At 43.6% G+C, this 27,166-nt stretch overlaps 2 protein-coding genes across 4 annotated transcripts; one reads left to right on the top strand and one right to left on the bottom strand.

Annotated features, from left to right (window-relative positions):
* Positions 1-2: 2 nt before the first annotated feature.
* On the top strand, positions 3-19,517 carry LOC126527599 (threonylcarbamoyladenosine tRNA methylthiotransferase). 2 transcript variants are annotated; one of them, XM_050175393.3, is made up of 11 exons: positions 3-388; positions 987-1,088; positions 4,336-4,566; positions 5,449-5,569; positions 7,554-7,657; positions 9,924-10,090; positions 12,991-13,136; positions 13,282-13,342; positions 15,234-15,353; positions 16,299-16,445; positions 18,369-19,517. In XM_050175393.3, the coding sequence occupies exons 1-11, from the start codon at positions 232-234 to the stop codon at positions 18,684-18,686; spliced, it is 1,674 nt and encodes a 557-aa protein (XP_050031350.2). In that variant the 5' UTR covers positions 3-231; the 3' UTR covers positions 18,687-19,517. The 2 variants fall into 2 exon arrangements, with proteins under 2 accessions (XP_050031350.2, XP_054924786.2); XM_055068811.2 differs by lacking the exon at positions 3-388 and adding an exon at positions 413-481.
* LOC126527672 (transcription factor MafK-like) lies at positions 13,039-26,791 on the bottom strand. Of its 2 annotated transcripts, none has more exons than XM_055068879.2 (3): positions 26,616-26,791; positions 25,624-25,936; positions 13,039-13,125 (listed from the first exon to the last, which is right to left on the bottom strand). In XM_055068879.2, the coding sequence occupies exons 1-3, from the start codon at positions 26,629-26,631 to the stop codon at positions 13,122-13,124; spliced, it is 333 nt and encodes a 110-aa protein (XP_054924854.1). In that variant the 5' UTR covers positions 26,632-26,791; the 3' UTR covers positions 13,039-13,121. The 2 variants fall into 2 exon arrangements, with proteins under 2 accessions (XP_054924854.1, XP_050031487.2); XM_050175530.3 differs by lacking the exon at positions 13,039-13,125 and adding an exon at positions 20,314-20,718 and having other exon boundaries at positions 26,616-26,782.
* Between the last annotated feature and the right edge of the window lie 375 nt (positions 26,792-27,166).

The following is a 27,166-nucleotide window of genomic DNA, read 5'->3' as shown; positions in this document are numbered from 1 at the left end:
GCATTTGGCTATGTGTACAAGATGGCGGCGCCCATGCTTTGCGCGAGCTGATACAAAACTGCGATGCGCTTTCGATAACAATCGTCACAGTTGGTCTTTATTTAAATGACGTACGCTTGCAAAACATCGCTCATTGTTCGGACAGGTCTCGCAGCTGGGCCACGCGCCCGATCGCGCTCCGTGATAATCGGCTGAAACGTGGGACTGTGTCCGACGCCGCACACATCGGCGATGCCCGAGATTTGCCCGAGCGGTTTCGTCGAAGACATCGAGGACGTCGTCCGATCGGCCGAAGATGTCGTCTCTCCGACAGCACGTCGAGAGGTGGTCCCTCGCGTCAGGAGGCGAAAGGGCCAGCCTGAAGCCTGCGGCGACAGTTTCCTGCCTGGTAAGGGAGTCAAATGTGGTCGTCGAATCGGCGCAGTTTGTGTTCCGTTCCTCATCAGCTTCTAGTACACTTGAAGGAAAAGGAACACAGAAGGTACGAGTCAAAAACGAGCGCCAACTTCCAACTGACCTTCATAACGGAGTACGTTCTATTGAAATTGACGCGAAAGGCAAGACAGACAGAAGGTGACCTTCTCTTCTCGTCCGTGTTCAATTGTGCGCTGGAACGATGTTTCATAATGCCAATCACATCCAGCTAGCCCAGCTGTCCATACTTAGTGATAATTGCGCCGGAAGTGGAAATGATCTGAACTTGTGCAGGAGGTCGTGCGCAACGCATAAGCCGTCACGTACCAGCTCACTAAAAGTCGAGAAATAGCAGTTCTTTGCTCGGTAACGCATTAGGTGGGTGTTAACAAAAAAAAAATCAAATCGCATATTACGAATTATTGGGTACAACGAAGTTTTCTTGCCGTTGTCAGCATGTAACGAATACACGCTTATAAGGAATACTGGATATAACGAAGTTATTTTCGTGTAGGACGCGGCTTCGTTGTAACGAGATCTGACTGGACTTTGTACTTCATTTTCACATGCAGGCACCCACAAGATTCACGTGAAGACATGGGGCTGTGCCCACAACAGTTCGGACAGCGAGTACATGGCCGGACAGCTGGCAGCCAAGGGATACACTATCGTTGGTGAGGACATGAGGTGGCAAGCACAGTGGCTGTGCTCTTTATGGTAACAAGCGACAAAACAGTAACACGTGGCGAAATTTCCGCACGAGGTTGTTTTGCTGGTACTATCAGTTCATTTGTGACATAACAGGCTTGCCTGGAATGTGAGTGTGCGCTTACTGCATTAGCTCTTACTGGCAAGCTAAACCCGCGGTGAGAATAGCACTCTTCACCGATAGTGCATATGTATACTGCCAGCGTCAAATGAAATGTGAACAGCAGCGCGCCCGATACTACCTTGCATAAGTTGTTTTTTTCTGCACACGAGGCATCTCCATCAAGACTGCGAAGGCCAAAACGACAGACGTGCACAGATCTTTTGCAATGCACTTTTGCACCAGTTATACTGTATCTAGCTTTACTGCAAGGACAAGACAGCTATGAGTGGCATCTTGCAAGCTATCTAGTCTAGCCCTGCACCCTACTACCGCAACACTCCATTGTGTTCTTATTAGCACTGCCTGATTGGTGGTATGCACTATGGTGCTAGCAATCAACTGTTAGCCCTCCCACCCCCTTTTTTCTTCTTTTTTTCAACACTTGCATATTCTCTTTTCAGTACATATGCTGATGTAATGCCGTGTTTGTTCGAACATAATGCAAGTTAATATTTTTCTTCTTAGAATTACCAGCTTGAGATGAGATGAGCTCGGCCATTAAGCTGTGTGGGGAAACCAATCTCTCAGTGGCAGGATATGTGGGTTGGCAAATTAAGACAGTAAAGAAAGCTGGCGTACAGGAACTTAGGTCCAGGAGTCGAAATACATTGAAGCACTGCTCACCTATGTCGCCTCCGTGCACTGAAGCTGTGGTCTTGGCACACTTTGCATGCGTAACTACCGTGTTTGTGTAAATACAATGTGTTATCTCCTGCTTACTCATAAACATAAAGAGCGTGTGCATAGATAATAGAAAAAGGACATACAGTTACTCTAAAATATCAGTTACGTCATTATTTTTTTCTGTAACGTCTTTTTTATTGCCTTTATTGGCAACAGGAGTCATGCACCTGTAGTGTTAGACAGTGAGACATACTATGAAATAGTGATACCTTAATTCACAGGCAATGGTTAGGAATTCATCTTGTGATTTGTGCAGCGCTCTCGAAGGACGAATTGACAGAAGAGCAAGCGCACAGGCCCTGTGCTCACTCGCAACTACGAACTGTTAGAAGAACGCTAACGTATACGGGGTGATCATTTTGTAAGTTTTCCGGAGTTTTTAAAGATCGCCTGTGGCTGGTGGCATAATTCTTGTCCTTGAGCTGGATTATTCGAAGACGCGGACATTAATAGCAAGAGAAATCAAAACAAATATTGAACTAACTAACAAAAATTCACTAGTTAACTTCTAATTTAAACACGTTATGGCACATATTGCAGTTTACGAATTGTAGCTGCTGAGCTTGCAAGACGTATCCACTTGAAACGAATCTCCAGGATGACACCAGTTTCGTGATATTATTTGCCAAAGTGTGGGATGAAGTACATTAACGTTCCAGTTACTTCTGTGCTTCAATGCCTAAAAGAGTGTTTCGTTAAAAAGTAAGTAGAGAAGCAGTGCATTTTTATGCCAAGTTTGATGGCACATATCTCCAAATCGGTGTCATTCTGGTAATTAATTCCAGGTGGATACACCTTGCAAGCTCACTGGCTACAATTCGTAAATTGCAATATGTGCCACAAAGCAATTAATTAAGAAGTTAATTAGTGAATTTTTAACATTTGGTTCAGAATGCATTCCAATTTATCATAAAAGCAATGTCTGCCTTTCTGAATAATCCAGCTCAAGGACAAGAATTATGTTATTCGCAACAGACGATCTTTAAAAATTCTGGAAAACTAACTTATGATCACCCTTATATGTTAGCTTTCTTCTAGTCGATCTTAGTTGTGAGCCGGTGCGTGTTCTGTGTACTTCCTTTTCTGTCGTTTTGTGTTTGGTGGGCACTACACAAATCACGAGATGAATACATACCATGTGCTCAGTTTTCAGTCCTAGTAGAATCTCTTTGATGTGTTCCCGTTATGTATGTTTTCCCTGCGCCAATGTTTGCAATCGAGAGCACAAATAATGACTTACTGGAGTTACACTCAATTTTTATCGGTTCATACATTCCCGGAAAACACGATTTTTCGGCCCCAACATTCAGTACGTCGCCAAACTGCAATCATATGAACGTTCAGTACGTCCCCAAACTGCGATCGTATGATACGTTTCCCAGCCGCTAGATCCCATGTAAACAAGAAAATGCACGAGGCGCGCACGATTGCAGCTTCACCACAATACTCGCCCGCCCATGTCACATGAAAACGCCACCGTGCGCTCAGAGAGATTTAGGTTAGGCTACGCAAGCGGCTTGTGCACGCAAGAACTAGGGGCAACGGTACCGCGCATGCGCAGACGCCTATGTCTGGGTGCACGCATGTGCAGTACCGTCGCCCCTAGTTCTTGCATGCGCAAGCCGCTTCCATAGCCTAACCTAAAACTCTCTAATTTCTTATTTTGGTACCAGCAAATCTCCTCCAGGGTCGTCACCTGCAGCATTCACAGCTATCACTGCCAAACCTATTGCGATAAGCATATTCGCCTGTCTGTTTCACAGTGCATGGTGCCGTTGGAAGCGTAGCGCACGCTTTTAATAAGCGATAACCAAAACTCGCTGCTTATCCCTTCTGCAGACTGCGATCGTATATGCTTTCCGGCCGTTGGATCCCATGTGAACAAGAAAAGGCGTGCACAATCGAGAACAGTATATAGCCACCCGTATCGCGTGAGAACGACATGAAGCGTTGTACCTGCCCAAGAATGTGCACCCTTGGCTCTACCTGTTGCTCGAGATACACCTGGCCAACATAGATGTCAACAATCGTTGAGTCTGTTAAATTTTGTTAGTTACTTCGGATCGTACGTTTTCCTGGTTAGTACATTTATTCTCAATCTTCTTTTTTTCAAAGCGTGTTAATGAGGTTCTAATGTAAATGGTTACGAAGTCCAAAGATATAAAGTTAGCAGTAGTCTTTCTGGTGCCAAGTGCCCATGGGCAGTTTTGGACAATCATCACTTCCTGTAAATTTTTGTACTGATTAAGGAGGGCATTTTCTGCGTAGGCGAGTGCTTGTTTTACTTTTGAATTGGATCTAAATTTAAGTCTAAGGTCAGTGCTTTTAAAATTTGAGTCCATCCTTGGGCGTTGCTGTCGATGCAGACGATGCGAACAGTGCTGACCTGTGGCTGCTCAACAGCTGCACGGTGAAGAACCCTGCCGAGGACCACTTTCGCACCGCCATCGAAGGGGGCCTGCACCAGGGCAAGAGGGTTGTGGTGGCCGGATGCGTCGCCCAGGCTACCCCCAATGTGGGCTACCTCCGCGGTCTCAGCATTGTGGGAGTCCAGCAGACTGATCGTGTCGTGGAAGTAGTCGAGGAGACTCTCAAAGGTGCCCAAGTCTTCCTCCACATTCTGTTTCTTAGCTGGCTTTGACATCGTTGTCATTGTCATACCATTGTCTTACCACCATTATCAGTGTCATAGTACACTAAACTAAATGTAGTCGGTCTACTGTTGCCAGTTGTTGTGGTCGGTGGCCAAACTTTCTCTGCAATTGCAAAACAGAGTGGTGAGACGCATTCATTGCCGAAGGCCAACTGGTTCTTTGTAATGCGTGTACTGTCATTCGAGAGCTTTGTGGAGGCTGATGGTTTAGATGCTTTGGTTTGTCGTAGCACCTGTATTGCATTTTCTCACCACCTGGGCCATTGACTGCGAGGCGTGTTTGTTGCCAAAATCCGATGCATGTCTCTTTGTCGAGATGCACCATTTCACCTTGCGAGCTTACTAGAGCTCCGTCTAGACCAAGTTCTGCAGTGCATGAGGTCTACATGATATTAAAGCGAAGGGTGGGAGTACCTGGCCTCCTTGGAATAAACGAGTGGTGAAGAAAGTGCAGATGCCATGCCATCGTTGTCATTCCATCGTTGACAAGTTGCCGTAATGTCGCCATTGTTTTCACATTGTCGTCATACCTTGTCACGTTGCTGTTGTTGTCACACTGTCATAATCACTACTGTCGTCACACTGTCACACCATTTACCAAAGCATATTGACGACAATTTGTGCCATCATCATCAGAGACTGTTATCAATGTCAGCAGCATACTTCCAAAGTATTGCTAGTGCATCCACTTGATTCCTGCAGTTTGCAAAAGCTGTTCGCTTAATTTGACCACTATCTTCGATTATTTCAGGAACAATTTGTTTAGAGCAACAATTTCAGCAGTGTTCACAATGTGCAGGGGATTGAGGGAATGCGTTTCTTGCAGGCAACTCTGTGCGGCTTCTAGGTTCCAAGAAGGAGGGCCGACGGAAAGCTGGCGGTGCCCCGCTGACCCTGCCAAAGATTCGACGCAACCCTCTCATCGAGATTATAGCCATCAACACGGGGTACTCGGAGGCACTTTCACTTATTACAGTCGCCTAGCATTGAATCAAACGACTGGGGACCACAGATTTTGCTTGAATTATTTGAAGTTGTATGTATACAAGATGGTCCTAAACAGAATTACCGATTATTACAGGTACTATTATGGACAAAGAAACCATGAGCAAGTTAGGGATAAGTGTACTTCGTTTTATACATAGCAGGCAATAATATGAAGGTTAGAGACGCTTCTCTAACTACTCGCATTTGCAACCAAAAAATAACATGTCACATATGAAAGAAAGATAAATGTACGTGTAATTTAATTCAGTGTAACATTAAAAGTCACACTTTTATGTTACGAGATATGACATACTGTATTCACTCATGTAAGGCCCGCACTTATATATTTTTTTAACGCTTTTGCTTGTTGTCAGCCTTACACGAGGCGGGCTTATCGCTACTTACTGAAGCCTCGAACTGTGCTCAGACTGCTATTCAAGTAATTGCAGCCACCGGTGGACAACTATGAACATATTTACAGTCGCCGACCAATTTTTCGGTCACAAACTGGCGCCATCTTGTAGCGGTTTGAGGGAATTCCCCAGCGCACAAGTATGTGCGTGACACTTGGCAAAGCTTTTTTTCCAAATTTTTGCTCTCCAGAGTAAGGGTGCAGGCCTTACACAAGTAAATACGGTAATTATTACAGGAGGTACCGAGTGACACATGTCTTTGACCAGCTGTCACAGCGCTGCAAAACGCCCCGAGGGAGACTTTTATGACCGCACCACCTGCACAGCATCCACAGCATTGCCTGCTATGTATGATAATGGAGTACTATAGAACATTCAGTTACACTTTGATCGCTTGATGTAATGTCAGTACAATTTCAGCTCCCGCGCCACGTCTGGGGCTTCCAGCATCTTTGGTGGTCTTATACACAGTGGTGTGAATTTGCACTTACTTTATTGTTTGCATTTCTTGTCCGCGATAGCACTGAGACTTAAATACACGTCCCCCCCTGCTTGTTCCCAGTAGCTCCGATGTTCTTTCTGCTCTTGTGCATTAGGTTGCAGGTTTCTTGAAAACACGAAAATATTTATGTAGCAAGCATTAGGCACACATTCCAGTACAGTGTGTGCAGAAACCCGATGTGGGTTTCTCAGAAAGAAAGCCTCATAGCTTAAGAAAAATATGTCTTGATCCGGGGATTGAACCCGGCACATTTACCTTTCTGGGGCAGTCAGTCTACCATCTGAGCTAACCAAGAGGAAAGCAGATCACAGAGCGAGGCGGAATTAATTGACCACTCAAAGCACAGGGATATTGAATGTGGCAAATGGGTTTCCTTATACATACGTAGCTTTGTGCTACAGTCAGATGGATGACATTTTTTCCCTTCCATGGAACTGAATTGCCAAAATGTGAAACTAAGCGATCAACCTAGATAAACTACACATGGTCAAAAATTGATCTGGAGTCCATGGCTGTGATGTTTCTCATAGCCCATAGTGCACTTTTGTAGTGCAACACTGCATCAGCGTTTGTTTCACCTAGGTTTGTTTAGTTATTGCAGTTGACATACTCAGTGCCTGTTGTTCGAACCACATTACTGCAGTAATGTCTTTTCTCTACGGCCTTGTTTCTTATACGAGTACAGTCATGCCTCATTATATCCAGTATTCATTATGCGCATGTATTCGTTGCGTGCTGATGCTGGCGGGAAACCTTTTAGATTTAATTCGCGACGACAACGTAAGGCTGCATCACGAGTCAGGACACTCCACCATTTCCTTTGCCGCAGTCATAGATGCGTTTCATAGGTAAATGCCTTAGATACACAAAGCACTTCACATTGCAATTAGGAAAAAAAAGCCTGGAATCGGTGGGGGTGACCACTGTCCAATGACAAGTTTACAGTTTTTTTGGTTCTTTTTTTAATGTTTGCGAGGCGCAAAAGAAGTGGAGTTAATGAGATGGTATTAAGTGCCGCCCTGTTTCCAGCTGCCTCAACCGCTGCACGTACTGCAAAACCAAGCACGCCCGCGGGGACCTGGGCAGCTATCCGATCGATGAACTTGTGGCACGGGCCAGGCAGGCATTTGAAGGTAAAGCTGCTCCCATTACCGTACACATTTAGACCCAGACGCAGGCATTTGCTGCATAAAAAGCAAAGGCTGTGGTGAATGCAGTGTTGCCCTGTCCTTGCTTTAACCGACTTGTATTGTTTTCTTTGTGATGAAAGTCGCAGTACTGGTATGTACTGTGACTGTACTGGTAGTAAGTCTGTACTGGTAGTAAAACTATACTTAAAAAGGAAATGTATTCAGTTTTTCATGAGATAGCATCACATAAAGTGTGCCGATCCCAAAGACATTATAATCCAAGGTGAGAAATAGGCCAATCCTGATGACAATACGCAATTTATGTGTCCTTGAAAGTGCGTGTAGAAGCGGCTTCTAAGTGGGGCTGATCCTGCATGCAGTCTAACCTGAGGTCTGGGTCGGCTTATCCTCGTAACAGTGCGTGACGCATGTCCACACAAGCGTGGAGCTTCCCACAAGAATTACTAGAGGGAACCCTGGTGTTGTAATGGTTCAGCTACCATGAGAATTATTGGTCGCACATGCATTTGTCTAATTGTTGTGCTCATGGCTTTAGACATATTCTAGCGGCGTTATGACAGGGGTACTGACATGGTACTTTCAACTAGTCATTCTTTTTTTGTGTTATACGAAGGTCCTAGACTTAGAAAAATAGTGACAAGCAAGAGAGTGCCGTAAATAATTGAAGTAATAGCTTTCCTGCACCCACTTTCAATTTCGTTTCCAAGGAGGATACTGCATTGCGACATCACAACGCAGTATATGGCCACATGAGAACAGGACATTGCAACATTTTGACGCTTGCATCGACTCACCTGGCACCTCATACGCTGCTACTCGTTGTGAGGACTAATGTAGCAGCATAGCAGACAAATGAGCGAGCCGGAGCGAGTGTCAAAACATTGCAATGTCCTGCTCTCGTGTGACCATATACTGTGTCGTGATGTCACAACACAGTAGAACTATAACTGGCTGTAGAACGAGCTGTCATATTAAATTATTTAGGGTTCTCTGAGCCTTGCCAGTATAATTTCTAGGGTTTAGAAGCACTGACCCTTCGTTTAAAGTAAGAAAAATAAGGCTAGAAAATATTCTGTCAGTAGTCTTCCAAGTATTCTTTTTTTTTTTACCCCTCCCGGGTTTGGCATGTATGCTGCTGCTGCTGTCTGCTAACTGCTGTCCGCTGCTGGGCCAGTCAGTATTTGTGACTATTTCATCATCAGCCTATTTATGTCCACTGCAGTATGAAGGCTTCTCTCTGTGATCTCCGATTGCCTCAATCTTGAGCCAACCGATTACACCTTATGCCTATGAATTTCATTTCATCACACCGCCTAATTAATTCTTCTGGAGTCCACGCCTACGCTTTCCTTCCCTTGGCTCCCATTCGGTAGCTCTAGTATAGACCACTGGTTACCTGCCCTGCATATTACCTACCCAGCTCCATTTTTTTCCTCTTAATGTACCGGCTACCCCGTTTGCTCTTTAATCGACACCGCTGTCTCCCTGTCTCATAACGTTACATCCCACATTCTTTGTTCCATCACTCTTCGCATGGTCCTGAACTTCTCAAATTTCTTTTTAACCTCCAAGTTTCTGCCCCTTTTGTTAGTACCGGTAGAATGGAGCGATTGTACACTTTTTCTTTTCAAGGATAGTGGTGAGCTGTCAATTATGACTTAGTAATGCCTGCGTTGTGCACTCCAACCCCTTTTTATTCTTTTGAGAATTTCCTTCTCGCGATCAGGGTCCCTTGCGAGTGCCCTTTGTGATGCCGCCAGGTATGGTACATACCTTTGAAATAGGTACGTGTGTGCTCATGGCCAGGTGTTCAGCCAATATGGGACATCAATGCTTGGGAAGGGCTCCTACCTTTTGGGAAATTGCCGGCATGGCACTGGGAGGCATCCTTTCAAGTGTTGGTGTGGTAATTTGTTTGTCTTATTTATTTGTTGTACAGCAAGCATTGTGGTTTGTGCGAAGCCTCTCCCAAGCAATGCATTCCTGAAAATGCGGACCTCTGGCTTGGGGAGCTGCTTATACCCATCTTGTAGTGTGTCTTGTCAGCATTTTTTCAGGGGTTCACAGGTCTAGGACCTCCAATTACCGTGGGAACAAAATAAAATAAAATGAAATGGACAGTTGAAAATACTATGTCACTATTCCTTGAATTCCCGCTTTACAACTGGTGTTCTTAAGTGGAACTACTTTCAAGGTCAAAATTAATAAGTTAATATGCGGCTGCTCGGGGCCCTCATTAAACCTGCAGAGGGCGTGCGTGAGATTTGGCTGACCTCTGAGGACACAGGGGCTTACGGTCGGGACATCGGGGTCACGTTGCCCGACCTGCTGCGGGAGATGGTGGAGGTCATTCCCGAGGGCTGCATGCTGCGGCTTGGCATGACCAACCCACCATACATTCTCGACCACCTGGAGGTGAGGGGGCCCATTTTCCATCCCTCTGCCAGTTTCTTTTTTTATTTTTCTAAAGCTATACCTGTGAATGTTAGTAAATGTTCAATGGGTTCCATTTCTACTTAAAACAGTTTGTGAGGATTCTCATAATCAGAGACCAGAACTTCAGGCAATATGCCTATCCTTTCCTTACATTCTTATACTGTCTATTTAACATGTAAGCACGATAAATGGGTGTCGAAACATCTTAGTGGTACTTGTATTGGTGCATATAAACACCTATTTTGATGTTGGTGCTTATATTGGATTTTCAGAGCCTAAAAATGCCTTTTTCGTTGTTTTGTCCTAGCCTTATTCTGTTTATTATATTGTCAACTGCTGGGGAGTTTGACTGAAGGCAGCTGATTATTACCGCAAACACTTTTCAGACGCAAATGCTGTTATTAACAACTTTGCAATAGACAAGGGCATCGCTGTGAGAAGGGCTCAACTGTGCTACATGACAGTATATTTAAAGGTGACGTAGCATACTTGTGCACTCAGTTTGCAATATTAGCCTACATCATTGAGAAATTTGAATGCTCGGGCGCAACCCTTACTCGGAATGTGGGGCTCATTTAGGACCTTCAGGAAAGATTTGCCACTGTTCCCAATGGACCTCTTGCTGATAAGAGTCAGTTCAAAACTTCAGTGGCCTCAAACTAAAGTCTCGGCTTTTTCGTACTGAAATAACTGCCAAGAGTTCCAGAAAGTGTTGAATTATCAAAAGTTCCGTAGTACAAATATATGCCCCTAACTTTACTGGATGTTGAGTGTTCCTTTTCTGTTTGTAAACCAATATTCAGTGAAAAAAGGCACGACACGAAACTCGTAAATATTGAGAAGATGCTTTTTTGTCACTGCTTCCACAACTTTTCTTGTGGTGTATACCTATGCAACCTGCTTTATGCCGTTTTATCGAGAAAATAAAGTGAATTTCACTGAATGCGGGCTTAGTGGGCAGTGTTCTGTAGAAAATTATAATTTGTCGTCAATTGCACTGTGGAAATTTTTATTCAAGCTTGTACATACTTAAACCTTGGACAGTATTTGGCACCTATACATGCCTTCAATGACAGTTATAGTGCCTGTTAGGTGCCTAAGACAGTAATTTTTAGCGCCTAAACATCCTGTCTCCATCATAAGTCTGTGTGTTTTTCCTAATGTTTGTACAGGAAACAAATGATACTCGCTCTGTAATACATACATATATATATATATATATATATATATATATATATATATATATATATATATATATATATATATATATATATATATATATATGTACAGTATGGTCCACTCTTAGAGGGAACACGTGAGCGCTTGGCCGGCAGTCCGTGGAACGCTAACTGCTGGCAAGCTTTGGAAGCACAGAGCAAATGCATAGATTCGTAAGGGTGGGGCGTGCTTCATGTCGTGTGCTACTTCTCCGTTCCAGTGCTCTGTATGCACTAGCGAGCGGTGGCCCTACCGGCTTCCTTCTTTATTTTTTTTTCCGCAGTGTCAAGCAACTGATACCAACTGTGCCTCCTGCTTGTTGAATAGGCAGACACTTTATGGTTGGAAAGGCAAGCTTTGTATGCTTGCTACGTCGGGTTTCAGTTGCCTTGTCTGTTATCAAAAGTGGCCAGTTGCTGCAACCAGTATGTGAAAACATATGACTATAGGTTATTGGGGAAAAAAAACAAAAACATTTTTCTCTGCTTGCTGATTACCCGACGAGCAGTAGGTAGAGTGGTGGCTAGATAAATCGCACTGCAGGAAAACTGAAGCACTCTCCAGCGCTTTTTGGGTGCAGGGGTGGGGAAGTACCAGACGAAGTGGGGTACGCATTGCCCTTATGACTCTATGTGCATGCGCCATGTTTACATATCTCGCCACCAGTTAGCGCCACACAGACCACCGGCCACGTGTTCCAAGAGTGGACCGTAGTATTGTATGTACTGTAACAAATAAGAGCTGCCGGTTCTGACTGCTGCACTGAGTTCAACTTCTCGCTCCTTACGTACCTGATCAATAAACACCTCGACAATTTTACTATACATTTTATTTCCATAAATACAAGAGTTCTGGTGGGAACCATTGGCTATAAGCTTTTGCACACAGCTTGACTAAGCTGATGGCCTGTATTAGTGCATACATAACAATACGATAACAGAACTATGTCATATTTCCTGTAGTATATGATACAATTCTTAGATCAAAGAAGCAAACATTGCTTAGATTGGATATCAGAATGCATAATTGAGTAAACACAAAATTTGAATAATTACATAATCACATTAGGGAACGTGTTGCAGTCTACAAATTGGAACCAGTGAGTTTTCAAGGCGCATCCACTTTGAAATTTCTTCCAAAGATGACACCGGTTCGAAGACATGCATTCTGAAATTCTGCCATTGAATGCATTCTTGTGTCCATTAAATTTGTCCAGCCATGCTTAGGGAGGCATTTCGTTCGAGTATTAAGCGGGACAACAGCACATTCTGCCTCAAATCTGAGGGCACATATTTCAAAACTGGGGCTTATTTCAAAAGTTTTCCCCAGCATACATGCCTTGGGAACTCTCTAGCCTCAACTCATCCATTATAGCATGTGCCCTAAAGTTATTAGCTAAAGATAAATGAAAGTGTGCTTACTGGTTGAGTAGTTACTGTGATCTCTCATGCAATTAATTATTTCTGCCTCCACGAGCGGTCCACACCAGACAGTAGAATTGTGCTATCTGCAATAAGCAACTTAAAAGGAAAATTTTTTAATGTGATTAAAATTAGAAAAATGCCTGGTATATGCAACAAGTACTGTGGCCACAGTGTGGACGCTTGCAGAGGGTCTCACTCTGCTTAGGAATTTGAGCGAATCGTGCTCTTTCTCGACAGGACATGGCCGAAATCTTGAACCACCCTCGCGTCTACTCCTTCCTGCACGTCCCAGTGCAATCTGGGAGTGACCCGGTGCTGACTGAAATGCGTCGAGAGTACACCATTGCGCAGTTCCGCAGCGTAGTGGATCACCTGCGGAAAGCGTAGGTATTGCCAGAGCCTGCTTGAGGTATTCCAACTGCTTTGTGGATTATTTTAATGGAGCAAGGACGTGACGTTTTTCACTTGTCATTTTTCATGTGCCAACTCTTTCTTCCTCCCTGTTCTTTCTTTCTTTGTTTCTTTCAGTGTTTCAGGAATCACAATTGCTACAGACATCATATGCGGCTTTCCCACAGAAACTGAAGAAGTGAGTTGAAAGCACCGTAGTATGCTGCGGCTATACTGGACCACAAAATAATCTTCGTCATTGAAATCAAACTCCGTAGCTGTGTAAACCTAAAGCCTATCATTCTTGTTTCTCATTATAAAGCATGTTTCACCTAACAATAATCCACTACCATGAGCTTTTTAGCATGAGCGATGACAAAATGCAGGACTTTTCATTGCCTAGGCTTATTGTTATTTATACCTCTATCATTTCATATTTTCACCGTTACACCTGCCTCCTTTGCATTTTGCATTCTGCCACATTTTCTTGGCTCTTTGAGTGCACCAGTAGTAGACAGCTGCTCTTGGGCACTGTGGTAAACATTTGATTGATTGATTGATTCATTCATTCATTGATCGGCTTGCTTGTCTTAAATTGTAATAATATGGATCTGTTATAGGCAAAGGCTTGCTTGCTTTTAGTTACGTGGAAGGTGCCATGATTGAGTCAGACAGATCATTCACTTACCCTTGAGAGATTGGCAGCTTGATTTACAGTCCACAGCAAAAGTTTGTGGACTACACGAGCCCATGCCAAACTGCCTCTCCACACCATCTACCGTTACAACATTATTAATTGTGGACCTGCCATTGAGAGCAGCTCTAGGCTGGAAATGTATCCTGTTGTCTGCTGATATGTCAGATTTTTTTTTTTTTTTTTTTTTTTAGCTTGGCGCCTCTCTACTTCCTCATTCTCACACAAGGCGCTCAAGTGTTATGTGGCTGATATAAATTCCGATGACACTGCTTTTGAAACAGAAGCATGTTGCCATGGCTACCGAAGAGCATGTTGTGCGAGAAAGAGAAAATACAAAAGCCTCTTGTCGAGCTATGAAAGTGACATGCCAGCGAAGAACAAGAGGACACATCTCCAGCCTAGCATTTCTCGTGATAGCAGCTGACACACCAGAAGTGTCACAAAGAGACTGTTTGGCACCCACTCGCGTGGTCTCCAAAATTTTGCTGTAGACTGTAATAGTCTGTACACCCTATTTTAGCTCGTGCGTAGGTGTGACAAATAAAGTGTCTATGCAGTTTAGTGCTGTGTACGTGTTACTATTTGGACATATCTTGTAAACAGTCTATTTCATTTTTCCTTTACCGTCACCCTTCATCACTGGCTTGGTTTGGCCGTTTCTCACTCTTGATCATTGGCTAGGTTCTGCCTCTTAGTACAATGGATGACAACAAAAGAAGAATGAAAAATGAAAGTGGCCAATCCAAGCCATTGAGAAAGAGCAAAAAGAACTACAAATGGAATAGACTATTACAAAATATGGCTGCCAGCCTCCTTCACTATTTGCCTATTATTGACACAACGTTTTTCACCTTAAATGAAGGTCCTTGTCATTGATACCTTGAAAAATAGACCGGCGAGCCTCGGAGCACCCGAAATAATTTACTATAATAGCTTTTCTATGAACCAGTTTCGGTTTTGTTTCTCGGAAGGTGCATGTGTTGCGACGTGACGCACAAGGTGGTCACATGTGGAGCAGGACATTGTGACGTTTTGACACTTGTGCCGGCTCACTCTGTTACCTCCTATGCTGCGACTTGTTGCGCTACCCAAGATAGCAGTGTATTAAGCCATCAGGCGAGCAGGAATGGGTGCCCAAAACTTCACAATGCCCTGCTCCCGTGTGACCACCTTCTGCGTCACAACGTCGCAACACATGCACTTCCTAAAAAAATAAACCAGGAGTGGCTCATAAAAAAGCTATTATAGTTAACTGTTCAGTGTATTCTGAGGCTTATCAGTATATCTTCTAAGGTATCGATGATGAGAAGCTTCACGTTAAGCAAAAAATGATGTCGAGAATTTCATGTCAATGCTCCTCTAATGTGTCTTGGTGCACATGGTTCTTGCCCAGGATTTCGAGGAAACGATGCAGCTTGTCCGAGACTATCAGTTCCCATCGCTCTTCATCAACCAGTTCTACCCAAGGCCCGGCACCCCTGCGGCCAACATGAAACGAATTCCTACGCACATTGTGAGTTGCTTGATGAGGAAAATTAGTGCAACAAAAAGACAATGCGCATAGAAAGGAAAGGCCAACTAGCCCGACAATTAATTGTTGTTATGAGTCGATAATGATGAACTTGCGTGAACCCTGATAGGGTGTTTATGTTCCACAAACAGCGTCCATGTGCCCCCTCTTGTAAGAGCCATAATCAATAAAGCATGGGCAATTGTGCACACAATTTAGGACCTCCAGGCATCAAGACAGCATAAAAATACATTACTGCAGTGATGTGTCATATCATCTGCTGTTGAAACACAAAAATTTTTAAATCTTTATTCTTTGAGGTATGCTGCTGAAAACTTGTGCTACATGTAACATTATGCACTTGTTTCTAATAAGAGGTCTATTTTTGTTTACCTCCTTTGGTTCTAATTTTATGCAAGCTTCGGTTAATTTTCTAGAAAGATTTGCAATGTACAAGTTCCTCAGATTTTGATAAACAGGGTATCAATGGCTTCTGTATGATTCGAGGAATGTCGTTAAGACTATCCTAGAACAAGAGTTGCGAGACTTCGAAGTTAAGCTTCAGAAGAACACTCCCTCAAGATTAAATTTTGCAGGTGACCCTATTATCACACCAATCATGCCATTATCATGGCATCGTGTTCATGGCTGGAACGGTTACATGTCACAGTGTTTGACAGTGAGACGGCAGCAATGTAGAAAGCAATGTCTCGTGTGACCCGTTACTTGCGGCAGGCATGGAGGCGACTCCGTTGGCAGTTTGTGTTGCCCGATACATGATGCCACATTCGCACTTCTTTCAGGGAGACAAAATTTGAAATTTGTCTTTGACAATGCTTTTACAATGAATATCAAGTATAACAAAGGTATTTTAGTTGTGGATGTCCCTTCTGTCTCATGCTCATGTCTCATCCGTTTGTGTATGTGTGTCGATACTGCCACCTACAGGTTAAGGAGAGGACTAAACGACTGTCAGAACTGTTCCAGTCATACATGCCCTACAGCCATCGAGTTGGCGAGCGACATATGGTCCTCGTGACCGACGTGGCCCATGACCAGAAGCACCTAGTCGGTCACAACAAGTTCTACGAGCAGGTGAGTCAATCCAAGCACATTTATCAGTGCTTTTTCGGATCACTTGAAAAACCTTGCCTTATTCCCTTTAGGCACTTGAGTGAGCAGTCATACAAGCGAAGATGCATCGAAGTTGGACCAACCAAGTAAAATAATGGCATGTAAAATGTGCTGCTTATGTTTTCACGATTGGTCCTGCAGTGAAAAGTCGATAATATGCTCAGCGGGTGGCCACAGAAAACAGGAACGCTGATGTCTGGGCATATGACTTCGGCACCACTGTGTGTTACAGTAGTGCATTGGCTTCTTTTAGTCTTTTCAACGATAATGATTTACAACAGGCAAATTTAGCCAGCCACTGCTTGTTCTTCAAGTACACTTGCAAGTGAAATTAAACTGAATCATAGGGTTTAACTTTCTGGAACTCCACAATGGGTTATGACGGAGAGCACCAAAATAATTTTCACTAACTGTGGTTTTTTAACATGCACCCAAAACATATAGCACAAGTGTTTTTGCATTCCGCCTTCGTGTGAACGTGGCCGTTGCTGCTGGAAATGGAACCCACCACTGTGGCGGGTCACTTGCATGTGAATTGGTCAGCTGTGCTTCCGTAGTTGAAGCGTGTTTGAGAACCGTGGCGTAGACGTTCACACTTGTGTACACAGCAAAACTCGCTGAAAAATTCAGATTCTCAAAAGGATGCTAAAGAGCAAAATAGAGATATATGTTAGTAAATTATGCTTTTACAACACAAAAACAGCCACTCTTTCTGTGAGAAGTAGATCTAAAAGGCAGAAAAGGCATAAGAACGGGCCCGCCGCCCTTAACTTCCCACACTATCTAACCGTGACGTCAAGTAGTTCGATGATGTCTACTCAGGCCTAGTTAATTTTTCATGGGTAAAGATGGTCTACACTGAATTTTAATAGAGCCAAAGACTGAATTTAAAGGGGCGCTGAACCACTTTTTATTGAAGTGGAGAAAGACATCTGAGGTGAAAATAGGCTATTTCAGAACCACTTTGCCACAAAAAGTACTTCAATGCGTTCAGCAGAAGCAGAGTTACCGGCAATCAAACACGGCCTCAGCTGTGCTCCCCTTCCTCTTCCAATGCCTTGCACTGCGAAGGCTACGGCGGAGACGTTACCATGGCGCGCAGTTCAAATTTCCAATTTGGTGCCTTTGCCGCGCTAAACGTAAGCGAAACGCGGCTGTCCTCAGAGAGCCGCAGTGCGCTTATTCACGGGTCTAGTGGGATTCCCGGCCCGTAATGGGTTTCCACAGGTGCCACTACACTGCCCGTATAGAGTGGTGCCAGTGAAATTACGTCACTTTCAGATTGGGAGCGCTAATATTGTTTTACGCTTCTTAATAATTTGAGAAGATTTAAGATAAAAAGCACGTGCTGTAAATGAAATGTATCGTGATGTGCGGTGCAATTCTAAAAAATTCTGAGAAATAATTCAGTCCAGAAGATAAGACCTGGTTTGAGCAACTACTGCGGTTGGATGGTATAGCATGTAACTTGCCTCTACAACATAGGTAAACATACAGCATACATATACATATATATATATAGGACATCATGATGATGACGACAGCAAAAATCTGTCTGGAGTGTTCATATATAATTGCTATCGCAATAATAAGAATGCTTTCTGAAGTGTTGCCTGCTGATACGTTCACTAGTGGACCTTTAAATGACGCACTATTTCCTCACCATAAAAAAAAATTCGGTGTGTGTGTGTGCGTGCGTGTGTGTGTACAAGCACTGAGAGAAGTGTCTAGCTGTAGCATCGCCTGTTATGTATAATTCAGAGTATTCGTGCTTAGTCATGAATATCGGAGCATTCCTGTCGCAGACCGAGCCAAGACAATTGCGTGTATATCTCTAACAATGCCTGCAACAGAGTTTGAAAAGCAGATTTCCCTCCTCCGCAGATCTTGCTTCCCATGGATGACCAGTACATGGGGAAGTTAGTCGACGTCGAGATCACCAGTGTGGGAAAGCACTTCATGCACTGCAACGTCATCGGGATCAACACGTCAATGGACCGAACACTTCCTAAGCCACTCCCCAAAGGTCAGGTCTCGGGCGTCAAGCCAAGCCAAGCTGCCATCCAAAGCAAGCAAGCACAAAGATCGTATGGGGCGAGCTCGGAACACTACTTGACCGTTATTGTGACAGCCATGTTAGTAGCCATTGTTGGCGTTGTCTTAGAATTCTCTATAGGCACAAAAATGCTTGTTTTCAAATAAAAGCAAGACGCATGGTTGTTCATAGCAGCACCATTGGTCGTTGCTGGTTGTATCATATTAGAGGATTACCGACACGAACATTCTCTATCCACTTTTTTGCTTTTTTTACAAAACTGTAGACTTAATAACAGCAGTGTGAAGACACAGTTGTTTGAAAGTGCCACATATAAGCAATTATAAATTTCAGTTGACCAGTTCAAAACGTGCGCCAAGTGCACGGCAGCTTTAGACATGAAGCAGAAGACTATCCACGTCGTTGAAACTGAAGGTAATGGTCACATGGCAAGACAAATACTCATAGGTGCAACATACGAGACTCATACGTGTGCCAGTTAACTTGGTGCAGTGGTTGTGGTTGAAGGCCATACAATAACAGTGTTGCCTAAGGCTGCTAAAGTGACCTTACCAAGTGTGCGAGTCTCTTGGAAATGCATAGAAACCATAGAGTGCTGAAAAGATTCCACTTTCAGTAGCACTGTCACAGTATGTGTTTACACATCTACTTTGGTTTAGGTGCACAGCGAAGAACCCCAGGTGGCTCTCACAATCATATTGTGGTTTTGTCACATAAAACCTAGAATTTATTTTATTTGCATATGCGGCTTCACATCCGAAGCTACGCTGAACTTGGCACGTGTTTTAAACTGGTCGCATTATAAGGTATCGTAATAACTCGCATTTGTTGTGCTCTCTAGAAACTGAACTGCCACAACGTAACTGCTTGATCAAGAGCTACACAATTAAAGCAGTAAAAGTGAGACAAAAAATGTTTGTGTCAGTACTCCTTTAGAGAGGCATTAAAAATAATAAAAAATAAAGTGATTGCCTTCACCGAGAGCCTTGTTTCTTTTCTGCCTAGAGAAAATCGCCGAGAAAAGTGCAACTGAAGGCTGCACGTCTTTTGAGGACAGCAGATTGCAGAAGATGGGCTGGATACAAGTCATCCAAACGTAGGCACAGCACAGGATTGCTGTGCTAGCAATTTCTGATGCCATGCTCTGTAGTGCACTATTGCCTCTTATGAGTCAGGCCACCCTACACAGAGGAAGACACATTCCCGATTCCCGCATGTAGTGCAATGGAGAGGCGATAGCATCAGTGAGTCCTTCTCTATAAAAAGTGTTACAATTCATCAATATATACACTGTCTTTTACATTTGTATACAACATACAGTTATCATTTTAGTGTCAATCTAGCATAGAATCAGTTCAATTGTCATTCTCATGAAGCAAACACTCCAAAGTTGTGCAAGTTAGACTGACTTCACAGAGTGAGAGAGGGAAGTTATTTTGAAGAAAGCCCAGCATATGGATGCGCTAACTAATATGTAATAGCACTAAGAAAACATATTGCAGAGTATAATTTATTATTATTGTGACCACTGAAAACCCATAACTTGACAAAGTTAACAGGGGCAGGATTATGAGCATTCACAATCCCCTATTGAGTGCTCTTCTACTGCCTTCAAGGTGCACTGTTTAAGTTAGCGCTGCCATACAACATGGCAGTCATCTGGCGAAAGTGTTTTATGTGACTCGTGCACCTATCAAGCCACCATAGTGGAACATCAAAGACAGAAAATATACCATATAAGGATGTTGCCAAAGAACTCTGATAAGTGCAATATACAGAACCAGTAAAACTTGGCTATATTTTGGCCACAACTCAAACCACATCATCTGAGCATTGACAATCTTAAAGCTGTGCTCTGCTCAGACTGATGTGTTCTTCGCTCACAACCAAAACAAACAAAAAGATGGCAAAAAAGAAGAAAGCCACTGAGATCGAGTGCTGTTGCCGTCCGCAAGAGCAGTCTACTTTGATTCTTGCCGAGGGCTCTTGAACGACTGGACCTCTTCGGCAGTTAGCATATGGTGTTCAGCACACCAAGTGAGAAGCCCAGTAAAGTCCCGTTGGATGCGCGCAACCTCTGTAGCCAGTTCGCCGTTGTCGGCCTCCAGAGCCTCAATGTGTGCACGGATGATTTCCTTCTGCTCTTCCAAGTAGCTGCGCTGCTCAACTCTGCGTGTCCTATGTTGCAGAGAAATCCCAACACATTCAGCGAATTGAAATGTAGACGCTGGAGCATGGAAGCTTAAGTGCACCGAAGAGCTACTGCCACAGATGTTAAACAGAGAGTGTGTGCACTGGCGCCAAAACCATGCAGTAATGTGTTCAGTCAAAGAGCACGAAACTGCTACTGGAATGAGTGAACATTATTACAATGTGTGAGCTTGTAAGGACTATAGACTGGATATAGTATTACTGAATGACTGCATACAATCATGGTAATTGCAAAAGTATTGGTCGTTTGTTAACTTGAAATCAAGCGGCACAGCACAAAAACTTTCCTGGCATGCCTTGGTTAGTCACATTGCCACAAGATGTCGCCACTGAAACAGCTGTTCTCTATTACCTTCTCCGATATTCTAGTATTTATAAACTGATGAGGGTTTAGCAACCAACTGCAAAAAAGTTTTGTAATGTGTAAAAGGCCTAGTTTCAGATAGTGTAGACATAGAATCGTCTCTGTGCAATATTTTACGTTTGAAATTATGAGTGGGTGCATCACTGAAAGCTTGCAATAATAGACGTTTCTGATACCGAAACTAGACACACTGATTACTACTAGCCAGAAACGATGCACAACTCGGAAAATCGAGAACCAATGCAACTTATCTGCATGATTTCCAAAAATAGGCGGTGCCCGTGGTGCATTAAAATTATCAAAGGTGACGTGCTGGGATTTGCATTATATCCACTAACAACCAGGTGCATGCATCAGTAGAGATGAAATATACACAATACAATAGAGATGAAAGGCAGGTAGGTTAACCAGAGTAAATGTCTGGAGCTTTGCCAAAATTGCATGTAGTATACACCACTAATTTATAACCAATTGATACAAAGTGAAATATTGTTGCAGTTGGCCCATCCCAAAGCACAGCACAGTAGCAATGAGCGAGTGACACTGTAGTGGAGCACCCTGGATTTATTTCTATCACCCAAGTTCTTTTAATGTGCACCGGAAACTTGGTGCATTTGTGCTTTTGCCTTGCACCCCTGCCAGAATACAGCCTCTGAAGCCAGGAACCCACATGCTCACTAACAGGACACCATAGCCAGCCACTGAGTCCTTGTGTACATCTCTCTATTATGCTAAAATTGCCTGTTATCATCATTACTGCACGCTACACTCCATTGCTTACATAGCAAACAACAATGCAAAAGCTAAACGAGTAGTGCAGTCATAGATGTCTCAGTCCCCGTGTTTTGTGGTGCAGTTCTTTTAAGGGCCCCTCACCAGGTTCGGTCATTTTAAACAGACGGAAGTCAGTGTATACATAATGTGCTTGCCACCATGCCTGCAAAGTATTACAGCAATGTACTTCGCGAGAACAGATTAAATTATCAAACCAAATGCTGCGTGCCCTAGCTCTTGAAGAAGCTGCGCTCACGGCCAGAGAGTCACAGTAACATGCACAAATGCCTCTATGGAAATGCACTGCTAGCAATGTCGCTCACCATGAGAAGTGACTTTGGCAAATCATCCAATGCGGAATGTGCAAGCAATCACTTAAAGTGCTCTGCTCAGAAAATAAAATAACAGAAGGAAAAAGGAGACGGGGCTCATCATGCGACGCAGTCACTCGGCTCCAGTGCGAGAGAGAGCAATGTAATGTATGCATTGCATTTAGTTTTACAGCATTCAAGTAACTGCTTCACGTAAGCTTTGCTTCACAGAGGTTCCAACATGTGCGTTAGATCTGTGCAATTTTTCATTTGCAGAAACCTCTATGGAATACATACTTCAAGTAACTACCACGTGTGGATGCAAGATTAGGTCAAATCACATATTGGTGTATCTTTGCGACTCTAGTATGCACTGCAATTGCGCTTCTCATTGTGAGCGGAGGCAAGGTACTGTGAGCACTGGTTGCAGAAACATGCCGCTCCGTTCGTTCAATAGTAAACAGGTTAAATCTGTGATGCCTTCCATATAACAATGAAATTGTATTTTGTGACATACATATAACTGAACGTTACATTGAATTACGTGACACATATATCATTCTTCAATATGTAACAGACTACTTTTAGGTTGCAAATGCGAGCAGTAAGGGCAGTCTTTGCAGCACTGCCTGCTGTGTATGAATTGGAGTACAGTTTCACACATTCGACTCCTTTTCTGCAGCAACACTGTCTACGCGTGGTGATGCAACTTGCCTTTGCTTACAATGGCCAATGGTGCAGAATGGAATTTGCACGCTCTGCTAACAAAAAGTACTACACAAAACATATTAGCATGGAAAATTTTCCCCAACCAGCATCATTTTAAAAGAGATGCTGCTGTGACGGGCGCAAGCATTGACGTTTTCTAGTGCGGTCAATGCACGACACAAGTATAACAGGATTGAAGTCAAATACACTTGGAAAGTGTGTTGAAAGTGAAACGCAGCAATGCTTACTTAGCCTGTATTCCGGCACAGACTCGAGTGTGCTCGAGAGCGCCTGTGTGACTAGGGATATAAAGTCTCGTTTCGCATTTAAAAACACCCATGAGAGATCATTGGCCTGCACTCCTGTTTTCAATTAAGATTCTGCTATACTCCTTGATAAAACAGCACAGCACCATTGACACTGCTGATGAAAGGAGGTCCCACAAAATATGGAGACCTATGTTTCGTTTCCCTAAAACTCCAAATCTGTCCCAAGTGACAGTATTCACATTTTGCAACATGACCTTGTGACACTGTGCAGAGGTTGCACATTTCTTTCTCTAGTTTTAGACTTATCTCGAACATGTTCACCTTTACAAGCCTTGATTTTTTTTTTTTTACAACCCTGAGAGCTTGCTAGTAGCCATAACGCACCTTCGAGGCTTGCAAGAGAAAAGAAACAAAGTTCTTTATTTAAAGAGAAAGCTTCCAAATAAAGCAACATATTCTGAGTGTACACAGTATAATAAGAGCACTCTTGCCTGATTAATCAGTACATTTTAAATGGTGAACTAATCAATTAATTGGATTTGTAGATTTACATACATAAGTGGAAAAAGTCTGTGCCATTGATTTTGTGCAATACTTACTTTTAGAGGAAAGAAAAAAAGATATATGCTGTATGAATCGACAGGTGCCTTTAATATTACTTGAACGAAACTCTGCGCAAATGTACATTCAAGCATGTCAAACTTGGTGAAATGCAACTGCAGATCCAGCTGCGGAGGCAAAGAAGCTTGTTAATGTTATCTCAAAGTTTTTTGGCAGTTTGTCAGTTTTTGGCAGCAGCTTGTTGACATTCTCAGGCAGATTTAGGTCATTTGAGCTTAACCAACTAATTGCAATAAAAAATTTGTTGCAATTAAAATTTTTGTCAATTAATTCGAAGGGTAAGCGATCCATTGGTCAGCCATAATGATTACAATTAAAAGTGCAAAGAATCACACCTGGAGAGCAGCGGAGAGGAGGACAGCGCCAATTTTAAATTGATTAATTTCTTTTCGAATTATGACATGCATGTTTCATGCACAATGAATAATAAGTTAGCCGGAGGCGAGGACTATCCTTGTCTCTATTAGCCAAGTTTGTTCTTCATAGCAGAAATTACTTGCAGCAGAGAGTACAAGGATGCAGACAAATTATACTCCGTTTCATACATCAGGTGCAACACTGTGGAAGCTAGAGATACTTTTTGCAGTGGCTGCGTTTGCACTTAGAAATAGCTCGGTGTTTCTTGACCCGATTTTCGTGAAAATTTTCTTTATGTAAGCTGTTTTGAATGAAGGAAAGAAAGAATTTACTCTTAGAAACAAACAAACAGTGTACTCATATGGCTGATAACACGTTGTTTTAAATAAATTTGCGTTTCATAGTTTCTTTTCGTTAGCCGTAGCGGCAGCCTCACGTGCATGCTTGGACAAGCAAACGCCTCCTGGCGCGCAGTGAAGCATGGATGGGAATGCGCAGAGTGATCAATTTTGGTGACCAGACTTCTTGCGTAGCTTCCACAGCGTTGCACCTGATGTATGAAACGGGGTATAGCTAGACACACGACGTCTGTACAATAATTTTGATAACGCATTCACTCAAAAATGCACAACACAAATAAGAGAGACGCACAAGCAGGTATACAGGACAAAGCTTGAATGAATGAATTGTGCGGTTTTATGTGCCAACGCAACAGTTTTATTATTAGGCATGCCGCAGTGGGGGACTCCAGATTAATTTTGACTAGCAGGGGATCTTTAATGTGCCCCCAATGCACGGGTGACAAGTGTTTTTGCATTTTGCTCCCATTAAAACGCGGCCGCCTCGGCCGGGATTTGATCCCGCGACCTCGTGCTTAGCCATAGCCACCACGGCAGGTAAGACAAAGTGTGACTAGCAACTAAGCTGCACTTTGTCCTATATATTTGTGCATTGGTCTGTTAATTTGTGTTGCGCTTCCAAGAGTATGTTTTCAAAATGTAACATATAACCTGGGTAGCCCGATTTATTGTATGTCTGTAAATTTAAACTGTCTTACGGCATTCCTCTGTACGTGTTCATCTCAACCTACATCTTTGTCTTTTGAGCTGCAAATATATATATATATATATATATATATATATATATATATATATATAAAGGAGGAAAAGAGAGAATTGAAATCTATGTTCTTCATGCTGTATACCGAGTCGACTAAACAGGCATTCAGCATACCTGCAGATCGCTGTGGTTGCTTAGAGGCTATAATGTAGGGGTGGCCAAGCACAAAGTCAAAATGCCAAATGCGAAAACACCCGTGTACTTTTATTTAGATGCACGTTAAAGAACCCCCAGGTGGTCCACAATTTCCGGAGTCCCTCACTACGGCGTGCCTCATAATCAGATCGTGGTTGTGACACGTAAAACCCCATAATATAAAAGTATATATATTTTTTTAAATTTAGCATACCTGCAGATCGCCGCGTAGCCCCGGTTCTTGAGCATGCGCCGTAGGTGCTTGACGGCGCGGGTCTGATGGACGCCGAGATTGGCCGTGCGCACCCGGACGTTCAGCTGCCGCACCGACATGCTGACGAGCTCGCTTCTGGAGAGGCCCAGGGCTTGGCAAATGGCGAACGCGTCGCTCACAAGTGCGCCGCTTCCGTCCGTCTGAGCCTGCGAACGCAGACCCACTCCGACGGGCTGCTCCGGCTCTCTGCGACCGTCGCGGGCCTCGGCGGCTGATGCGGCGTCGTTCGAACCGAACTTTGCCACGTCGGGATCTGCGTGACAGCGTCGAGGGAACTCAAAGGGCGGCTCGTACCGTTTACGTGCGGTCGCCAAGTCGACGTATCTATCTTTTCGTTGAACTGCACGACAAACAGTGCGGACACGGGACAGACAGACGTGCTCGGTCATTTGCTCCCGTCGTCTGTTGTTCTCTTGTCCCGCCGTCTGCACTGCTCGCCATGCTCTGAACAAATGCGTAACTAGTCCAGCTCAGAACTTGCGCGCGTCGTTCTCAGATACAGATCTGTTCACCGCCCTTCAAAAAAGTGTTGTGTACTAGTTTCAAACTGCTTTCGGAACAACCTACTCTGCGTGCGAGCAGTTGGTCATCTAGGGTGAACTGAAAAGAAAAAAAAATTGATTAAAGCATGTGGTAAAACGAGCGGTGGTGGCCAGCTGGTGGCCGTCTAGTCGACAGAAGCGGGAGTGAAATCATAGAATAAAGAACAAACTTGTGAAATGAAGATGGAAGCTGTCTGCAACAACGGACAAAACAAATATCAACTGAACTCCTAGTTGTCAAGCGCTTCAAGAACCGCACGCTAGCTATATTGCTAACACTTCTCCAATTATACAGCACTTTTAACTTTATTATACTAACACCCTGTCAAACTTTCACTGCAGATAGACAACAGAAACCGAAGGCGACATTCCGAAACCTAAACTACTCACTAGTTATAGGGTTCATGACACTCGACGTACGGTCAGGATAGGCGAATGGCGTTTTGCAGTCTTGCTAAAAATTGCCGTGTACCGCCACTCGACCTTTAACTTCTGTAAAACCGGAGTCCGCCGGCGCGACCAGCTGCTGCTGCTGCTGCTGACCAGCACCATGCCAGCACATGCCAGCACGAAGACGTGCAGTTACAGTCGCACCAGCCGCACGGTGCGCCACTTTCGCAGCCCCTGTTCAGGTAAAGAAATTAATCATTCGCTTACAGCAACTTTTGAAGCTTCCTTACGCTTCCGATAAAGCGACAACCATATAACATCTGATTTGCTGCAAGTTATACTCGGACAGTTTTGATTTTGTTCTTTGTCTCATTTACCTTTTCATTTTTTCATTCGTCCGCTCGCTGTGACACCGAAATTCGTGAAAAGAATACAAGTGTGGACTAAAGTTTACCAGGAATCTCTTCAACTGAATGTGAAAAGACTGGAGCAGTGCTAGGAAGTCATTCGTACAATATGTAGTATTTCGCAACACAACGCACTAGCATCAA

Source organism: Dermacentor andersoni, chromosome 9, assembly GCF_023375885.2.
Source record: "Dermacentor andersoni chromosome 9, qqDerAnde1_hic_scaffold, whole genome shotgun sequence".
In the NCBI taxonomy this organism is placed as follows: Eukaryota; Metazoa; Arthropoda; class Arachnida; order Ixodida; family Ixodidae; genus Dermacentor; species Dermacentor andersoni.
Note: the sequence above shows the minus strand (reverse complement) of the source record. Positions and strands in the feature narration are given on the sequence as shown.